Here is an 18848-nt window from a genome sequence, read left to right as displayed (position 1 = left end):
TGTCTCAGCCCTGCAGAAGTTGATGTTTATCTATTATTTAACATTCTATGAAATGACGGATGTGTTATTTCTTATTCTATCATATGTAGAGCCTAAAATATGTGTTATTTCAAATGATATGATAGCACATTGTTCTGTGTAATTGACCTGGCTTTCAGTTTGCTAATTGCTTTGGGAACACTTTCACTGCCAGTCAGCCAGTAATGTGTTTTTGTGCTGAGGTCTGCCTAAAATGGAAAAAACATTTAGTTTATCAACCTGCATGATCCATTATGTTCCGACATCATTAGGAATAGCTGTCTAATGCATGAATGACAAGCTGGTTATAGTGGTAGCAGGTTGGGATTACTATTGTATGATTTTCCTGAATAATGCAACATCCCTGTCACTCAATTCGCCTAATAAATCACCTGTCAAACGTCTAAAGCAGGAGCTACAGCCAACCTACCTAAAGCCGTTAATTTCAGTCAGATATGTCTATGCCTTTGTCCTGAATGGCACCCTTTTCCCTTTACAGTGCACTACTTTTAATGCGCACTACAGTACTTGCTCAAATGTAGCACACTAAATAGGGAATATGGTGCATTTGGATGCAGACTCTGTCTGTTCAGATGCTCATTAACAGAGCCTTTACTTCAGAGAGAGAGAGAGAGAGAGAGAGAGAGAGAGAGCGAGAGAGAGAGCGAGAGAGAGAGAGAGAGAGAGAGAGAGAGAGAGAGAGAGAGAGAGAGAGAGAGAGAGAGGAGAGAGAGAGAGAGAGAGAGAGAGAGAGAGAGAGAGAGAGAGAGAGAGAGAGAGAGAGAGAGAGAGAGAGAGGAGAGAGAGAGAGAGAGAGAGAAGAGAGAGAGAGAGAGAGAGAGAGAGAGAGAGAGAGAGAGAGAGAGAGAGAGAGAGAGAGAGAGAGAGAGAGAGAGAGAGAGAGAGAGAGAGAGAGAGAGAGAGAGAGAGAGAGAGAGAGAGAGAAGGAGAGAGAGAGAGAGAGAGAGAGAGAGAGAGAGAGAGGAGAGAGAGAGAGAGAGAGAGAGAGAGAGAAGGAGAGAGAGAGAGGAGAGAGAGAGAGAGAGAGAGAGGAGAGAGAGAGAGAGAGAGAGAGAAGAGAGAGAGAGAGAGAGAGAGAGAAGGAGAGAGAGAGAGAGAGAGAGAGAGAGAGAGAGAGAAGGAGAGAGAGAGAGAGAGAGAGAGAGAGAGAGAGAGAGAGAGAGAGAGAGAGAGGAGAGAGAGAGAGAGAGAGAGAGAGAGAGAGAGAGAGAGAGAGAGAGAGAGAGAGAGAGAGCACAGCTGGGGAGTTTTGTAAGCATTTGAGAAGATCATCAGAGTTTGTACAAAATCCAGTCTGGAGCATTTTGTAGCTTCAGCTTGGGGAGCAAAATAAGTGAGCGTGGGGGCTAGATGACAGATGAATACTGCTCCCTGGCAGAGAGTGGAGCTAGATGACAGATGAATACTGCGCCCTGACAGAGAGTGGGGCTAGATAACAGATGAATACGGCTCCCTGACAGAGAGTGGAGCTAGATAACAGATGAATACTGCTCCCTGACAGAGAGTGGAGCTAGATAACAGATGAACACTGCTCCCTGACAGAGAGTGGAGTTAGATGACAGATGAATACTGCTCCCTGACAGAGAGTGGGGCTAGATGACAGATGAATACTGCTCCCTGACAGAGAGTGGAGCTAGATAACAGATGAACACTGCTCCCTGACAGAGAGTGGAGTTAGATGACAGATGAATACTGCTCCCTGACAGAGAGTGGAGCTAGATAACAGATGAACACTGCTCCCTGACAGAGAGTGGAGTTAGATGACAGATGAATACTGCTCCCTGACAGAGAGTGGAGTTAGATGACAGATGAATACTGCTCCCTGACAGAGAGTGGGGCTAGATGACAGATGAATACTGCTCCTGACAGAGAGTGGGGCTAGATAACAGATGAACACTGCTCCCTGACAGAGAGTGGAGTTAGATGACAGATGAACACTGCTCCCTGACAGAGAGTGGGGCTAGATGACAGATGAATACTGCTCCTGACAGAGAGTGGGGCTAGATGACAGATGAACACTGCTCCCTGACAGAGAGTGGAGTTAGATGACAGATGAATACTGCTCCCTGACAGAGAGTGGAGCTAGATAACAGATGAACACTGCTCCCTGACAGAGAGTGGAGCTAGATAACAGATGAACACTGCTCCCTGACAGAGAGTGGAGCTAGATAACAGATGAATACGGCTTCCTGACAGAGAGTGGAGCTAGATAACAGATGAATACTGCTCCCTGACAGAGAGTGGAGTTAGATGACAGATGAATACGGCTCCCTGACAGAGAGTGGAGTTAGATGACAGATGAATACTGCTCCCTGACAGAGAGTGGAGCTAGATAACAGATTAATACTGCTCCCTGACAGAGAGTGGAGTTAGATGACAGATGAATACTGCTCCCTGACAGAGAGTGGAGTTAGATGACAGATGAATACTGCTCCCTGACAGAGAGTGGAGCTAGATAACATATGAATACTGCTCCCTGACAGAGAGTGGAGTTAGATGACAGATGAATACTGCTCCCTGACAGAGAGTGGAGCTAGATAACAGATGAATACTGCTCCCTGACAGAGAGTGGGGCTAGATGACAGATGAATACTGCTCCTGACAGAGAGTGGGGCTAGATAACAGATGAATACGGCTCCCTGACAGAGAGTGGAGCTAGATAACAGATGAACACTGCTCCCTGACAGAGAGTGGAGTTAGATGACAGATGAATACTGCTCCCTGACAGAGAGTGGAGCTAGATAACAGATGAACACTGCTCCCTGACAGAGAGTGGAGTTAGATGACAGATGAATACTGCTCCCTGACAGAGAGTGGGGCTAGATAACATATGAACACTGCTCCCTGACAGAGAGTGGAGTTAGATGACAGATGAATACTGCTCCCTGACAGAGAGTGGAGTTAGATGACAGATGAATACTGCTCCCTGACAGAGAGTGGGGCTAGATAACAGATGAACACTGCTCCCTGACAGAGAGTGGGGCTAGATAACAGATGAATACTGCTCCCTGACAGAGAGTGGGGCTAGATAACAGATGAATACTGCTCCCTGACAGAGAGTGGAGTTAGATGACAGATGAATACTGCTCCCTGACAGAGAGTGGGGCTAGATAACAGATGAACACTGCTCCCTGACAGAGAGTGGAGTTAGATGACAGATGAATACTGCTCCCTGACAGAGAGTGGGGCTAGATGACAGATGAATACTGCTCCTGACAGAGAGTGGGGCTAGATAACAGATGAACACTGCTCCCTGACAGAGAGTGGAGTTAGATGACAGATGAACACTGCTCCCTGACAGAGAGTGGGGCTAGATGACAGATGAATACTGCTCCTGACAGAGAGTGGGGCTAGATAACAGATGAACACTGCTCCCTGACAGAGAGTGGAGTTAGATGACAGATGAATACTGCTCCCTGACAGAGAGTGGAGCTATATAACAGATGAATACTGCTCCCTGACAGAGAGTGGAGTTAGATGACAGATGAATACGGCTCCCTGACAGAGAGTGGAGTTAGATGACAGATGAATACTGCTCCCTGACAGAGAGTGGAGCTAGATAACAGATGAATACTGCTCCCTGACAGAGAGTGGAGTTAGATGACAGATGAATACTGCTCCCTGACAGAGAGTGGAGTTAGATGACAGATGAATACTGCTCCCTGACAGAGAGTGGAGCTAGATAACAGATGAATACGGCTCCCTGACAGAGAGTGGGGCTAGATGACAGATGAATACTGCTCCCTGACAGAGAGTGGAGCTAGATGACAGATGAATACTGCTCCCTGACAGAGAGTGGGGCTAGATAACAGATGAATACTGCTCCCTGACAGAGAGTGGAGCTAGATGACAGATGAATACTGCTCCCTGACAGAGAGTGGGGCTAGATGACAGATGAATACTGCTCCCTGACAGAACGAGGGGGCTAGATGGCAAATGAATACTGCGCCCTGACAGAGAGTGGGGCTAGATGACAGATGAATACTGCTCCCTGGCAGAGAGTGGGGCTAGATAACAGATGAATACTGCTCCCTGACAGAGAGTGGGGCTAGATGACAGATGAATATTGCTCCCTGACAGAGAGTGGGACTAGATGACAGATGAATACTGCTCCCTGACAGAGAGTGGGGCTAGATGACAGATGAATACTGCTCCCTGACAGAGAGTGGGGCTAGATGACAGATGCATACTGCTCCCTGACAGAGAGTGGGGCTAGATGACAAATTAATTCTGCTCCCTGACAGAGAGTGGGGGCTAGATGACAGAGTGCGGGGGCTAGATGACAGATGGGTAGCTCTGAATCCGTATGCCCTGTGGCACATGGTGCTGAGAGAGTGAGAGCATAGGTGGGGTGTGTTTGTATGTCTGTGTGTGTGGTGCTCATAGAGGGAGAAGCATAGGTGGGGTGTGTTTGTATGTCTGTGTGTGTGGTGCTCATAGAGGGAGAAGCATAGGTGGGGATTGGGGTGCGGGTACATGCATTTACTATAGTTCAGTAGATGGTGGTAGGGATAGTTAAGGTGTCCTATGCTAAAATAAGTAATATCCTTCACACTGTATGGTCCTAATTACCACTGTTTCCATTCAGAGGATCTTCTTCAGGTTAAACAGAATGAAGGACCACAACCATTTCTAAGGAATCCAATTCTAAGTGAAAGAATGTTAGGGTGGTAGGAGACTTATCTTTAGTAGGCCTAAAGGGTTTTATAAAGAATGTTAGGATGGTAGGAGACTTATCTTTAGTAGGCCTAAAGGGTTTTATAAAGAATGTTAGGATGGTGAGAGACTTATCTTTAGTAGGCCTAAAGGGTTTTATAAAGAATGTTAGGATGGTGAGAGACATATCTTTAGTAGGCCTAAAGGGTTTTATAAAGAATGTTAGGATGGTAGGAGACTTATCTTTAGTAGGCCTAAAGGGTTTTATAAAGAATGTTAGGATGGTGTGAGGCTTATCTTTAGTAGGCCTAAAGGGTTTTATAAAGAATGTTAGGATGGTAGGAGGCTTATCTTTAGTAGGCCTAAAGGGTTTTATAAAGAATGTTAGGATGGTGTGAGGCTTATCTTTAGTAGGCCTAAAGGGTTTTATAAAGAATGTTAGGATGGTAGGAGACTAATCTTTAGTAGGCCTAAAGGGTTTTATAAAGAATGTTAGGATGGTAGGAGACTTATCTTTAGTAGGCCTAAAGGGTTTTATAAAGAATGTTAGGATGGTGTGAGGCTTATCTTTAGTAGGCCTAAAGGGTTTTATAAAGAATGTTAGGATGGTAGGAGGCTTATCTTTAGTAGGCCTAAAGGGTTTTATAAAGAATGTTAGGATGGTGTGAGGCTTATCTTTAGTAGGCCTAAAGGGTTTTATAAACATTTAACATTTACATTTAAGTCATTTAGCAGACGCTCTTATCCAGAGCGACTTACAAATTGGTGCATTCACCTTATGACCTCCAGTGGAACAGTAGTGCATCTAAATCTTTTCAGGGGGAGGGGGGGTGAGAGGGATTACTTTATCCTATCCTAGGTATTCCTTAAAGAGGTGGGGTTTCAGGTGTCTCCGGAAGGTGGTGATTGACTCCGCTGTCCTGGCGTCGTGAGGGAGTTTGTTCCACCATTGGGGGGCCAGAGCAGCGAACAGTTTTGACTGGGCTGAGCGGGAACTGTACTTCCTCAGTGGTAGGGAGGCGAGCAGGCCAGAGGTGGATGAACGCAGTGCCCTTGTTTGGGTGTAGGGCCTGATCAGAGCCTGGAGGTACTGAGGTGCCGTTCCCCTCACAGCTCCGTAGGCAAGCACCATGGTCTTGTAGCGGATGCGAGCTTCAACTGGAAGCCAGTGGAGGGAGCGGAGGAGCGGGGTGACGGAGAGAACTTGGGAAGGTTGAACACCAGACGGGCTGCGGCGTTCTGGATGAGTTGTAGGGGTTTAATGGCACAGGCAGGGAGCCCAGCCAACAGCGAGTTGCAGTAATCCAGACGGGAGATGACAAGTGCCTGGATTAGGACCTGCGCCGCTTCCTGTGTGAGGCAGGGTCGTACTCTGCGGATGTTGTAGAGCATGAACCTACAGGAACGGGCCACCGCCTTGATGTTAGTTGAGAACGACAGGGTGTTGTCCAGGATCACGCCAAGGTTCTTAGCGCTCTGGGAGGAGGACACAATGGAGTTGTCAACCGTGATGGCGAGATCATGGAACGGGCAGTCCTTCCCGGGAGGAAGAGCAGCTCCGTCTTGCCGAGGTTCAGCTTGAGGTGGTGATCCGTCATCCACACGGATATGTCTGCCAGACATGCAGAGATGCGATTCGCCACCTGGTCATCAGAAGGGGGAAAGGAGAAGATTAATTGTGTGTCGTCTGCATAGCAATGATAGGAGAGACCATGTGAGGTTATGACAGAGCCAAGTGACTTGGTGTATAGCGAGAATAGGAGAGGGCCTAGAACAGAGCCCTGGGGGACACCAGTGGTGAGAGCACGTGGTGTGGAGACGGATTCTCGCCACGCCACCTGGTAGGAGCGACCTGTCAGGTAGGACGCAATCAAGCGTGGGCCGCGCCGGAGATGCCCAACTCGGAGAGGGTGGAGAGGAGGATCTGATGGTTCACAGTATCGAAGGCAGCCGATAGGTCTAGAAGGATGAGAGCAGAGGAGAGAGAGTTAGCTTTAGCAGTGCGGAGCGCCTCCGTGATACAGAGAAGAGCAGTCTCAGTTGAATGACTAGTCTTGAAACCTGACTGATTTGGATCAAGAAGGTCATTCTGAGAGAGATAGCGGGAGAGCTGGCCAAGGACGGCACGTTCAAGAGTTTTGGAGAGAAAAGAAAGAAGGGATACTGGTCTGTAGTTGTTGACATCGGAGGGATCGAGTGTAGGTTTTTTCAGAAGGGGTGCAACTCTCGCTCTCTTGAAGACGGAAGGGACGTAGCCAGCGGTCAGGGATGAGTTGATGAGCGAGGTGAGGTAAGGGAGGAGGTCTCCGGAAATGGTCTGGAGAAGAGAGGAGGGGATAGGGTCAAGCGGGCAGGTTGTAGGGCGGCCGGCCGTCACAAGACGCGAGATTTCATCTGGAGAGAGGGGAGAAAGAGGTCAGAGCACAGGGTAGGGCAGTGTGAGCAGAACCAGCGGTGTCGTTTGACTTAGCAAACGAGGATCGGATGTCGTCGACCTTCTTTTCAAAATGGTTGACGAAGTCATCTGCAGAGAGGGAGGAGGGGGGAGGAGGATTCAGGAGGGAGGAGAAGGTTGCAAAGAGCTTCCTAGGGTTAGAGGCAGATGCTTGGAATTTAGAGTGGTAGAAAGTGGCTTTAGCAGCAGAGAGAGAAGAGGAAAATGTAGAGAGGAGGGAGTGAAAGGATGTCAGGTCCGCAGGAGGCGAGTTTTCCTCCATTTCCGCTCGGCTGCCCGGAGCCCTGTTCTGTGAGCTCGCAATGAGTCGTCGAGCCACGGAGCGGGAGGGGAGGACCGAGCCGGCCTGGAGGATAGGGGACATAGAGAGTCAAAGGATGCAGAAAGGGAGGAGAGGAGGGTTGAGGAGGCAGAATCAGGAGATAGGTTGGAGAAGGTTTGAGCAGAGGGAAGAGATGATAGGATGGAAGAGGAGAGAGTAGCGGGGGGAGAGAGAGCGAAGGTTGGGACGGCGCGATACCATCCGAGTAGGGGCAGTGTGGGAAGTGTTGGATGAGAGCGAGAGGGAAAAGGATACAAGGTAGTGGTCGGAGACTTGGAGGAGTTGCAACGAGGTTAGTGGAAGAACAGCATCTAGTAAAGATGAGGTCGAGCGTATTTCCTGCCTTGTGAGTAGGGGGAAGGTGAGAGGGTGAGGTCAAAAGAGGAGAGGAGTGGAAAGAAGGAGGCAGAGAGGAATGAGTCAAAGGTAGGCGTGGGGAGGTTAAAGTCGCCCAGAACTGTGAGAGGTGAGCCGTCCTCAGGAAAGGAGCTTATCAAGGCATCAAGCTCATTGATGAACTCTCCGAGGGAACCTGGAGGGCGATAAATGATAAGGATGTTAAGCTTGAAAGGGCTGGTAACTGTGACAGCATGGAATTCAAAGGAGGCGATAGACAGATGGGTAAGGGGAGAAAGAGAGAATGACCACTTGGGAGAGATGAGGATCCCGGTGCCACCACCCCGCTGACCAGAAGCTCTCGGGGTGTGCGAGAACACGTGGGCAGACGAAGAGAGAGCAGTAGGAGTAGCAGTGTTGTCTGTGGTGATCCATGTTTCCGTCAGTGCCAAGAAGTCGAGGGACTGGAGGGAGACATAGGCGGAGATGAACTCTGCCTTGTTGGCCGCAGATCGGCAGTTCCAGAGGCTACCGGAGACCTGGAACTCCACGTGGGTCGTGCGCGCTGGGACCACCAGATTAGGGTGGCCGCGCCACGCGGTGTGGAGCGTTTGTATGGTCTGTGCAGAGAGGAGAGAACAGGGATAGACAGACACATAGTTGACAGGCTACACAAGAGGCTACGCTAATGCAAAGGAGATTGGAATGACAAGTGGACTACACGTCACGAGTGTTCAGAGAGTTAAGCTTACGTAGCAAGAATCTTATTGACTAAAATGATTAAAATGATACAGTACTGCTGAAGTAGGCTAGCTGGCAGAGGCTGCGTTGTTGACTAAGTAGGCTAGTTGGCATTGGCTGCGTTGTTGACACTACACTAATCAAGTCGTTCCGTTGAGTGTAATAGTTTCTACTGTGCTGCTATTCGGGGCTAGCTGGCTAGCTAGCAGTGTTTGATTACGTTACGTTGCGTTAAAAGAACGACAATAGCTGGCTAACTAACCTAGGAAATCGCTCTAGACTACACAATTATCTTTGATACAAAGACGGCTATGTAGCTAGCTATGTAGCTAGCTACGATCAAACAAATCAAGCCGTTGTACTGTAATGAAATGAAATGAAAAATGTGATACTACCTGTGGAGCGAAGCGAAATGCGACCGGATTGTTGAGTGCAGAAGTTCTGTTCGGTAGACGTTTGCTAGCTGTTGGCTAGCTAGCAGAGTCTCCTATGTTAAGGACGACATAAAACTACACACTCTAAACTACACAATTATCTTGGGTACGAAGACAGCAAAGACAACTATGTAGCTAGCTAACACTACACTAATCAAGTCGTTCAGTTGAGTGTAATAGTTGTGCTGCTAATCGGTAGACGGTGGACTAGCTAACGGTGGACGTTAGCTAGCTGGCTAGCTGCAGGGCAGTGTAGACTGCGTTAGGACGACGAAATACGATAATTACGCAATTATCTATGATACAAAGACGGCTGTGTAGCTAGCTAAGAAGAAATTGCTAAGATTAGACAAATCAAACCGTTGTACTATAATGAAATGTAATGAAATGTAATACTACCTGCGGACCGAGTGCAGATGCGACCGCTCGCTCCAACCCGGAAGTGCTATAAAGAATGTTAGGATGGTAGGAGACTAATCTTTAGTAGGCCTAAAGGGTTTTATAAAGAATGTTAGGATGGTAGGAGACTTATCTTTAGTAGGCCTAAAGGGTTTTATAAAGAATGTTAGGATGGTAGGAGGCTTATCTTTAGTAGGCCTAAAGGGTTTTATAAAGAATGTTAGGATGGTAGGAGGCTTATCTTTAGTAGGCCTAAAGGGTTTTATAAAGAATGTTAGGATGGTAGGAGACTTATCTTTAGTAGGCCTAAAGGGTTTTATAAAGAATGTTAGGATGGTAGGAGACTAATCTTTAGTAGACCTAAAGGGTTTTATAAAGAATGTTAGGATGGTGAGAGACTTATCTTTAGTAGGCCTAAAGGGTTTTATAAAGAATGTTAGGATGGTAGGAGACTAATCTTTAGACTAATGTTAGGTAGGATGGTAGGAATTCTGTTTAGTAAAGGGTGTTAGGTAGGATGGTAGGAGTTCTATGTTTAGTAAAGAGTGTTAGGTAGGATGGTAGGAGTTATGTTTAGTAAAGGGTGTTAGGTAGGATGGTAGGAGTTCTATGTTTAGTAAAGGGTGTTAGGTAGGATGGTAGGAGTTATATGTTTACTAAAGGGTGTTAGGTAGGATGGTAGGAGTTCTATGTTTAGTAAAGAGTGTTAGGTAGGATGGTAGGAGTTATGTTTAGTAAAGGGTGTTAGGTAGGATGGTAGGAATTCTGTTTAGTAAAGGGTGTTAGGTAGGAGTTCTATGTTTAGTAAAGGGTGTTAGGTAGGATGGTAGGAGTTCTGTTTAGTAAAGGGTGTTAGGTAGGATGGTAGGAGTTCTGTTTAGTAAAGGGTGTTAGGTAGGATGGTAGGAGTTCTGTTTAGTAAAGGGTGTTAGGTAGGATGGTAGGAGTTCTGTTTAGTAAAGGGTGTTAGGTAGGAGTTCTGTTTAGTAAAGGATGTTAGGTAGGAGTTCTATGTTTAGTAAAGGGTGTTAGGTAGGATGGTAGGAGTTCTATGTTTAGTAAAGGGTGTTAGGTAGGATGGTAGGATTTCTGTTTAGTAAAGGGTGTTAGGTAGGATGGTAGGAGTTATGTTTAGTAAAGGGTGTTAGGTAGGAGTTCTATGTTTAGTAAAGGGTGTTAGGTAGGAGTTCTATGTTTAGTAAAGGGTGTTAGGTAGGATGGTAGGAGTTATGTTTAGTAAAGGGTGTTCGGTAGGAGTTCTATGTTTAGTAAAGGGTGTTAGGTAGGATGGTAAGAGTTATGTTTAGTAAAGGGTGTTAGGTTGGAGTTCTATGTTTAGTAAAGGGTGTTAGGTAGGATGGTAGGAGTTCTGTTTAGTAAAGGGTGTTAGGTAGGATGGTAGGAGTTCTGTTTAGTAAAGGGTGTTAGGTAGGAGGGTAGGAGTTCTGTTTAGTAAAGGGTGTTAGGTAGGATGGTAGGAGTTCTGTTTATGTTTAGTAAAGGGGGGTTAGGATGGTAGGAGGTAGGAGTCTTATGTTTAGTAAAGGGGGGTTATGATGGTAGGAGGTAGGAGTCCAATGTTTAGTAAAGGGGGTTAGGATGGTAGGAGGTAGGGGGGAGTCCTATGTTTAGTAAAGGGGTTAGATGATGGTAGGAGGTAGGAGTCCTATGTTTAGTAAAGGGGGTTAGGATGTTAGGAGGTAGGAGTCCTATGTTTATTAAAGGGGGGTTAGGATGGTAGGAGTCCAATGTTTAGCAAAGGGGGGTTAGGATGGTAGGAGGTAGGAGTCCTATGTTTAGTAAAGGGTGTTAGATAGGATGGTAGGAGGTAGGAGTCCTATGTTTAGTAAAGGGGGGTTAGGATGGTAGGAGGTAGGAGTCCTATGTTTAGTAAAGGGGGGTTAGGATGGTAGGAGGTAGGAGTCCTATGTTTAGTAAAGGGGGGTTAGGATGGTAGGAGGTAGGAGTCCAATGTTTAGTAAAGGGGGGTTAGGATGGTAGGAGGTAGGAGTCCTATACTACACACCTTGCAAAAGGACACAGCCCCCTCCTCCTTGAAAGAGAGCAGGGTAGAATGGGGAAACACAAGACCACAGAAGACAAAACTCAAGGCATTTAAAACGTTAGAAACAGGAGAGACACCATGCACATAATAGAAAACTGTTGCTATATTCTCAGGATTAGACAGACACAGACACAGACACAGACAGAGAGAGAGAGAGAGAGAGAGAGAGACACAGACAGACAGACAGACAGACAGACAGACAGACAGACAGACAGACAGACAGACAGACAGACAGACAGACAGACAGACAGACAGACAGACAGACAGACAGACAGACAGACAGACAGATGAACTTAGAGAGAGACAGACAGATATACTTACAGGGAGAGGCAGAGAGGCAGACAGAGACAGACAGATAGACTTAGAGGGAGACAGGCAGACAGATAGATTTACAGTGAGAGGAAAAGAGACAGACAGACAGATAGACTTAGAGACACAGACAGATAGATTTAGAGGGGGACAGACAGATAGATAGACTTACAGGAAGAGGCAGCGAGACAGACAGACTTCGAGACAGGTAGAATGACAGACAGACAGATTTAGAGACAGACAGATAGACTTAGAGGGGGACAGACAGTTAGACTTAGAGGCAGAGAGACGGACATACAGATAGACATAGAGGGGGGATCAGACAGAGAGGCAGAGAGACAGACATATAGACTTAGAGACAGACAAATAGAGAGACAGAGAGAGAGAGAGAGACAGACATACTTAGAGGGGACAGACAGAGGCAGATAGACAGACAGATGGACTTACAGACAGACAGACTTAGAGGGGTCAGACAGACATACTTAGAGGGGGACAGACAGACATACATACATACAGACAGACAGACAGACAGACAGACAGACAGACAGACAGACAGACAGACAGACAGACAGACAGACAGACAGACTTAGAGAGACGTAGAGAGACAGACTGACAGATAGACTTAGAGACAGACAGATAGTCTTAGAGCAGGGGGACAGATAGACTTACAGACAGAGATGTGGGGGGGGGCAGACAGGGAAACAGATAGATGGATTTAGAGACAGACAGACAGACAGACAGACAGACAGACAGACAGACAGACAGACAGACAGACAGACTTAAGGGGGGACAGATAGACAGGCTAGAGGGGGACAGACATACAGACTTAGAGGGAGAAACAGACAGAGAGACAGGCAGAGAGACAGACAGAGAGACAGACAGACAGAGTTTGAGGTGGACAGACAGACTTAGAGGGACAGACAGACAGACAGACAGACAGACAGACAGACAGACAGACAGACAGACAGACAGACAGACAGACAGACAGACAGAGAGACAGACAGACAGAAATCGTCGAGGGGGACATGCTAGAATATCTGAAACCCAAGACACAGACTAAGGGCTTTCCCCCATACATTCATCAAACATTTATAAAACAACATTTATAAAAGAAACAAAGTAGAATTTACAAGACCAGACAGGATGGAGGGAGAAGAGTTAGAAGAGTGGAGAAATAGAACAAGACTTCAGAGGGATAGTGGCAGATCTAGGGGGAAGGTGAGGATTGTCTGATGGGGTAGGACAGGGATTAGGGCCAGGGAGGGTCTGGGAACATGGGGATATGAGGGGGGAAGAAGAGATACAGACCTGCTTGCCTCCCATGGTCTTGGGGTTGGGGTAAAGGGTAAGGGGTATGTATAAAGGTAAGGGGTTGCTACAGTACAGACCTGTTTGCCTCCCATGGACTCAAACATCTTCTCCAGCTGAACTCTGAGCTGCTGGATGTTGTTGATGAGGATGCAGGGCTGTCACAGAGACACAGTCATGTTATTATACATATAGAATGTAACAGTACTATTCAGAACCAGACTGGCCAGAGGGAAGTTTAGGTGAATGCTAGATGGGCTGGTCCATCTTTTTTTGTGTGCAGAATGATCATTCTGTGCATCCAGAAAACACTTACCACTTTCTCCTGGTTCAGATACAAGCCAAAATCCTTGGTTATGATTGCAGCATACTGCAACAGAACTTTGTTGATGGTCTAGAACAAATACAAGAAAAGGAATGAACAATACTGAGTTGTAACAATATCAAAACACTTAGAAATAGTATTGGACACATACACAGTCAAACAGACACACAAACACACACACACACACAGACACACACACACACACACACACACACACACACACACACACACACACACACACACACACACACACACACACACACACACACACACACACACACACACACACACACACACACACACACACACACACAAACAAACACACACACACAGCTAGTTACATTAGGTTGGGGGTTCGTGCCTGACCTTAGCAAAGCGGCACATGAAGTGAGCCAGGGCCTGTGGGTTGGGGCACTCCAGCTTCTTAATGATCTCAAAACTCTGGTTGAGCTGAGTGAACACATCCACCACCGAACAGGAGAACAGGACATGTTCTGACGTTGGCTGGAACTAGAGAAAGAGACAGAGAGAGACAGAGAAAGAGACAGAGAAGGAGGGAGAGAGCGAGAAAGAGAAGGGGGAGAAAGAGAGGAGAGAAATAGATTGGCCGAGAGAGAAAAAGAGGAGAGAGAGAGAGATAGGGAGAGAGAGAGAGAGCTTTAGTACTTCACAATGGTGCAGTATTTCATTGGGGTGAGCAGAGCAGCAGAGTGCTGTATGTCAACACTGCTGTTATTTATTCATCCCTCACTGAGAAGAGACAGAGGACTACCAGACAGTGAACGAGTGAGAGTGAGCGAGTGAGAAAAGAGGAGTGTGTGTGAGTACTCACGCCAAGCTTCTTGTCGCTCCCCAGAGCTCCGTGTAGGAAGTCCATGGCAACATCCTCATTCTCAGACAGCCACTGAATGACAAACGGCTCGAACCACCTGGAGGACACACACACACACACACACACACACACACACACACACACACACACACACACACACACACACACACACACAGTGAGTATACTGTACATAGTATTCAAAGTGTGTGTGTGTTAAAAGTGTATTCCCTGCTGTGCTCCTTGATTAAGGGCATCTGCCACAAGAGAAAGGGATCATAGATAAGGTGGGCGGTGTGTGTGTCCTTAACTCCTGAAGGTGCTTTGTGTTTAAATGACAGCAGCAGGTGGGTGGGACTGTGAGCTGTCATTCACAACTCACTCTGTAATGGATTGGATGCTGTTTGACCAGCAGTGACAGGGAGGTGCTTCTCTGTGAGAGCACTAGCAAGGTTGTCTGGCAGAGCAGTATTCCATATCTTTAAGGATTTAATACAATCACCTGTCTTTTACCTGACCCTCATGACATTCTCTCCTTAAATTTGGTCAATCTAGTTTTAAATGCTGATTTGTAAAGCTCTGGGTTTTAAGATGTATGGCTGGGATGGGCTGCATTCTATTTCAATTCAATCAATTCAGGAAGTAAACTGAACTTGGTGTGTTTTTTTGTGTGTGTGTGTATATTACAGAACTTCCAGAGAATACTCAGTTGTACATGTAGCGTGTGTTTGTCTGGGTATATTACAGTACTTCCAGAGAATACTCAGTTGTACATGTAGGGTGTGTTTGTCTGGGTATATTACAGTACTTCCAGAGAATACTCAGTTGTACATGTAGGGTGTGTTTGTCTGGGTATATTACAGTACTTCCAGAGAATACTCAGTTGTACATGTAGCGTGTGTTTGTCTGGGTATATTACAGTACTTCCAGAGAATACTCAGTTGTACATGTAGCGTGTGTTTGTCTGGGTATATTACAGTACTTCCAGAGAATACTCAGTTGTACATGTAGGGTGTGTTTGTCTGGGTATATTACAGTACTTCCAGAGAATACTCAGTTGTACATGTAGGGTGTGTTTTTCTGGGTATTTTACAGTACCTCCAGAGAATACTCAGTTGTACATGTAGGGTGTGTTTGTCTGGGTATATTACAGTACTTCCAGAGAATACTCAGTTGTACATGTAGGGTGTGTTTGTCTGGGTATATTACAGTACTTCCAGAGAATACTCAGTTGTACATGTAGGGTGTGTTTGTCTGGGTATATTACAGTACTTCCAGAGAATACTCAGTTGTACATGTAGGGTGTGTTTGTCTGGGTATATTACAGTACCTCCAGAGAATACTCAGTTGTACATGTAGCGTGTGTTTGTCTGGGTATATTACAGTACCTCCAGAGAATACTCAGTTGTACATGTAGGGTGTGTTTGTCTGGGTATATTACAGTACTTCCAGAGAATACTCAGTTGTACATGTAGGGTGTGTTTGTCTGGGTATATTACAGTACTTCCAGAGAATACTCAGTTGTACATGTAGGGTGTGTTTGTCTGGGTATATTACAGTACTTCCAGAGAATACTCAGTTGTACATGTAGGGTGTGTTTGTCTGGGTATATTACAGTACTTCCAGAGAATACTCAGTTGTACATGTAGGGTGTGTTTGTCTGGGTATATTACAGTACTTCCAGTGAATACTCAGTTGTACATGTAGGGTGTGTTTGTCTGGGTATATTACAGTACTTCCAGTGAATACTCAGTTGTACATGTAGGGTGTGTTTGTCTGGGTATATTACAGTACTTCCAGAGAATACTCAGTTGTACATGTAGGGTGTGTTTGTCTGGGTATATTACAGTACTTCCAGAGAATACTCAGTTGTACATGTAGCGTGTGTTTGTCTGGGTATATTACAGTACTTCCAGAGAATACTCAGTTGTACATGTAGCGTGTGTTTGTCTGGGTATATTACAGTACTTCCAGAGAATACTCAGTTGTACATGTAGGGTGTGTTTGTCTGGGTATATTACAGTACTTCCAGAGAATACTCAGTTGTACATGTAGGGTGTGTTTTTCTGGGTATTTTACAGTACCTCCAGAGAATACTCAGTTGTACATGTAGGGTGTGTTTGTCTGGGTATATTACAGTACTTCCAGAGAATACTCAGTTGTACATGTAGGGTGTGTTTGTCTGGGTATATTACAGTACTTCCAGAGAATACTCAGTTGTACATGTAGGGTGTGTTTGTCTGGGTATATTACAGTACTTCCAGAGAATACTCAGTTGTACATGTAGGGTGTGTTTGTCTGGGTATATTACAGTACCTCCAGAGAATACTCAGTTGTACATGTAGCGTGTGTTTGTCTGGGTATATTACAGTACCTCCAGAGAATACTCAGTTGTACATGTAGGGTGTGTTTGTCTGGGTATATTACAGTACTTCCAGAGAATACTCAGTTGTACATGTAGGGTGTGTTTGTCTGGGTATATTACAGTACTTCCAGAGAATACTCAGTTGTACATGTAGGGTGTGTTTGTCTGGGTATATTACAGTACTTCCAGAGAATACTCAGTTGTACATGTAGGGTGTGTTTGTCTGGGTATATTACAGTACTTCCAGAGAATACTCAGTTGTACATGTAGGGTGTGTTTGTCTGGGTATATTACAGTACTTCCAGTGAATACTCAGTTGTACATGTAGGGTGTGTTTGTCTGGGTATATTACAGTACTTCCAGTGAATACTCAGTTGTACATGTAGGGTGTGTTTGTCTGGGTATATTACAGTACTTCCAGAGAATACTCAGTTGTACATGTAGGGTGTGTTTGTCTGGGTATATTACAGTACTTCCAGTGAATACTCAGTTGTACATGTAGGGTGTGTTTGTCTGGGTATATTACAGTACTTCCAGTGAATACTCAGTTGTACATGTAGGGTGTGTTTGTGTAGGTTGATTGAATGACTGTATTTATTTGCTGATTAAAGTAATATGTCTGCTCCTGTTGGAGACAACATGACATCATCACGGATAAAACACCGTGCTGTAGTATTTACAGAGAACACTCAGCTGGTGTAATGTGTGTGTATTTATTTGGAAAGTGAAGCTAAAACATTTTTATTTGTCTTTAAACTCCAGCATTTTGGATTTGAGATCAAATGTTTAATAAAAGGCAACAGTTCAGAATGTCACCTTTAATTTGAGGGTATTTTCATACACATCTGTTTTACTGTTTAGAAATGAAAGCACTTTATGTATCTAGTCCCCCCATTAGAAAGTGTCATAAGTATTTGACAGTTACACTTGTAGTGTATTACATTTAGACAAAAGTGTAGTATTTGGTCCCATATTCCTGGCACGTGACTCTACAAACTTGTTGGATGCATTTGCAGTTTGTTTCGGTTTATGTTGTGCCCAATAGAAATGGTCAATAATGTATTGGATCATTTTGGAGTCCCTTTATTGTAAATGGTTAGGTTTTATTGTTAGATTTTATTGTAATTTTGTTATGTGTCGGACCCCAGTAAGACAAAAAAAAAAAAAAAAAAGAATGTACCATGATTACAGATAATTATGAAGGAATTGTGAATCATGACGAGTGAAAAAGCATAACTATCCCGAAAAATGCTTACCTCCCCTGTTATTGGTAATGGTGAGAGGTAGCATGTTTTGGAGGCATAATCTTTGTGTGTGTGTGTGTGTGTGTGTGTGTGCGTGCGTGCGTGCGTGCAGTACACTACTTACAGAGAATACTCAGGGGGTGTGTCCTTGAAGGCAGCCAGTTCACGGACGTACTCGTTGTGGAACCACTTGACTTTAAAGTGAAGGTTCATGTACTCTGTGCTCTTGCATAGACGGTGCTTATCGTGCTCTGTCAGGGGAAATGAAAAAGGCAGAATGTTAACATGCATGTCTGGACTGAGGTATGACGTGGTGAACTTGCCACAGGAGTAAAAGGCTCAATCAATCAATCAAGCTAATAGGGGAGATCTGATATCCAGACCCACGGAAGTGGACAGCGATGGAATCGGAATTCTGATGTTCAGCACCACAGGAGACTGGACAGCGACTGCTGGGTGCAGGCAGTCACTCTACTCTAGTGCTACATCCTGATTCTCCACCCTTCTCTCAAAGTGTGCACTTCTAAACTCCCTGCCATGAATGTTTACAGCAATCATTTGAAATCCATGACAGGGAGTGTGCAAGTGCACATTTTCATGGAAGAGAGGAGAATCGGAACAAGGACTAGGTGAATCCTGAAATATATCCAGGTAGCCAGGAAGTGAGAAGCCTGGAAGGGTTTACATTCTCTGATTTACATTCTGCAACAAGTCCTGCTAGACCTATAACATGGTTGACCTAGTCTCACGTTGTCATACCGCTAATGTCATGCGTGAGCCTGGTTCGCGACAAGGCTATGGCTGACCTGATATTGACAGAGACAGGTAATCTAAGACTAGACCAGGAATCCTGTAAACACAGACACTGGTAGTGACATGACCTTGGTGGACTCTCTCTCTCTCTCTCTCTCACACACACACACACACACACACACACACACACACACACACACACACACACACACACACACACACACACACACACACACACACACACACACACACACACACAGGGTCTAAT

General features: G+C 45.5%; 1 protein-coding gene across 1 annotated transcript in view; it reads right to left on the bottom strand.

Moving 5' to 3' along the window:
* Nucleotides 1-18848, bottom strand: part of LOC115112780 (protein unc-13 homolog C-like) — a 246218-nt gene that overhangs the window by 63510 nt on the left and 163860 nt on the right. The window contains exons 19-24 of the mRNA XM_065013211.1: nucleotides 17952-18078; nucleotides 14222-14318; nucleotides 13756-13899; nucleotides 13381-13458; nucleotides 13145-13222; nucleotides 11409-11435 (exon numbers count right to left, since the gene is read on the bottom strand). Of these exons, the coding sequence (XP_064869283.1) occupies nucleotides 11409-11435; nucleotides 13145-13222; nucleotides 13381-13458; nucleotides 13756-13899; nucleotides 14222-14318; nucleotides 17952-18078 (551 nt within the window). The remainder of the gene's footprint in view (nucleotides 1-11408; nucleotides 11436-13144; nucleotides 13223-13380; nucleotides 13459-13755; nucleotides 13900-14221; nucleotides 14319-17951; nucleotides 18079-18848) is intronic.

Source organism: Oncorhynchus nerka, linkage group LG28 (genome assembly GCF_034236695.1).
Source record: "Oncorhynchus nerka isolate Pitt River linkage group LG28, Oner_Uvic_2.0, whole genome shotgun sequence".
Classification (NCBI taxonomy): Eukaryota; Metazoa; Chordata; class Actinopteri; order Salmoniformes; family Salmonidae; genus Oncorhynchus; species Oncorhynchus nerka.
This window is presented reverse-complemented; position numbering and strand designations above follow the sequence as displayed.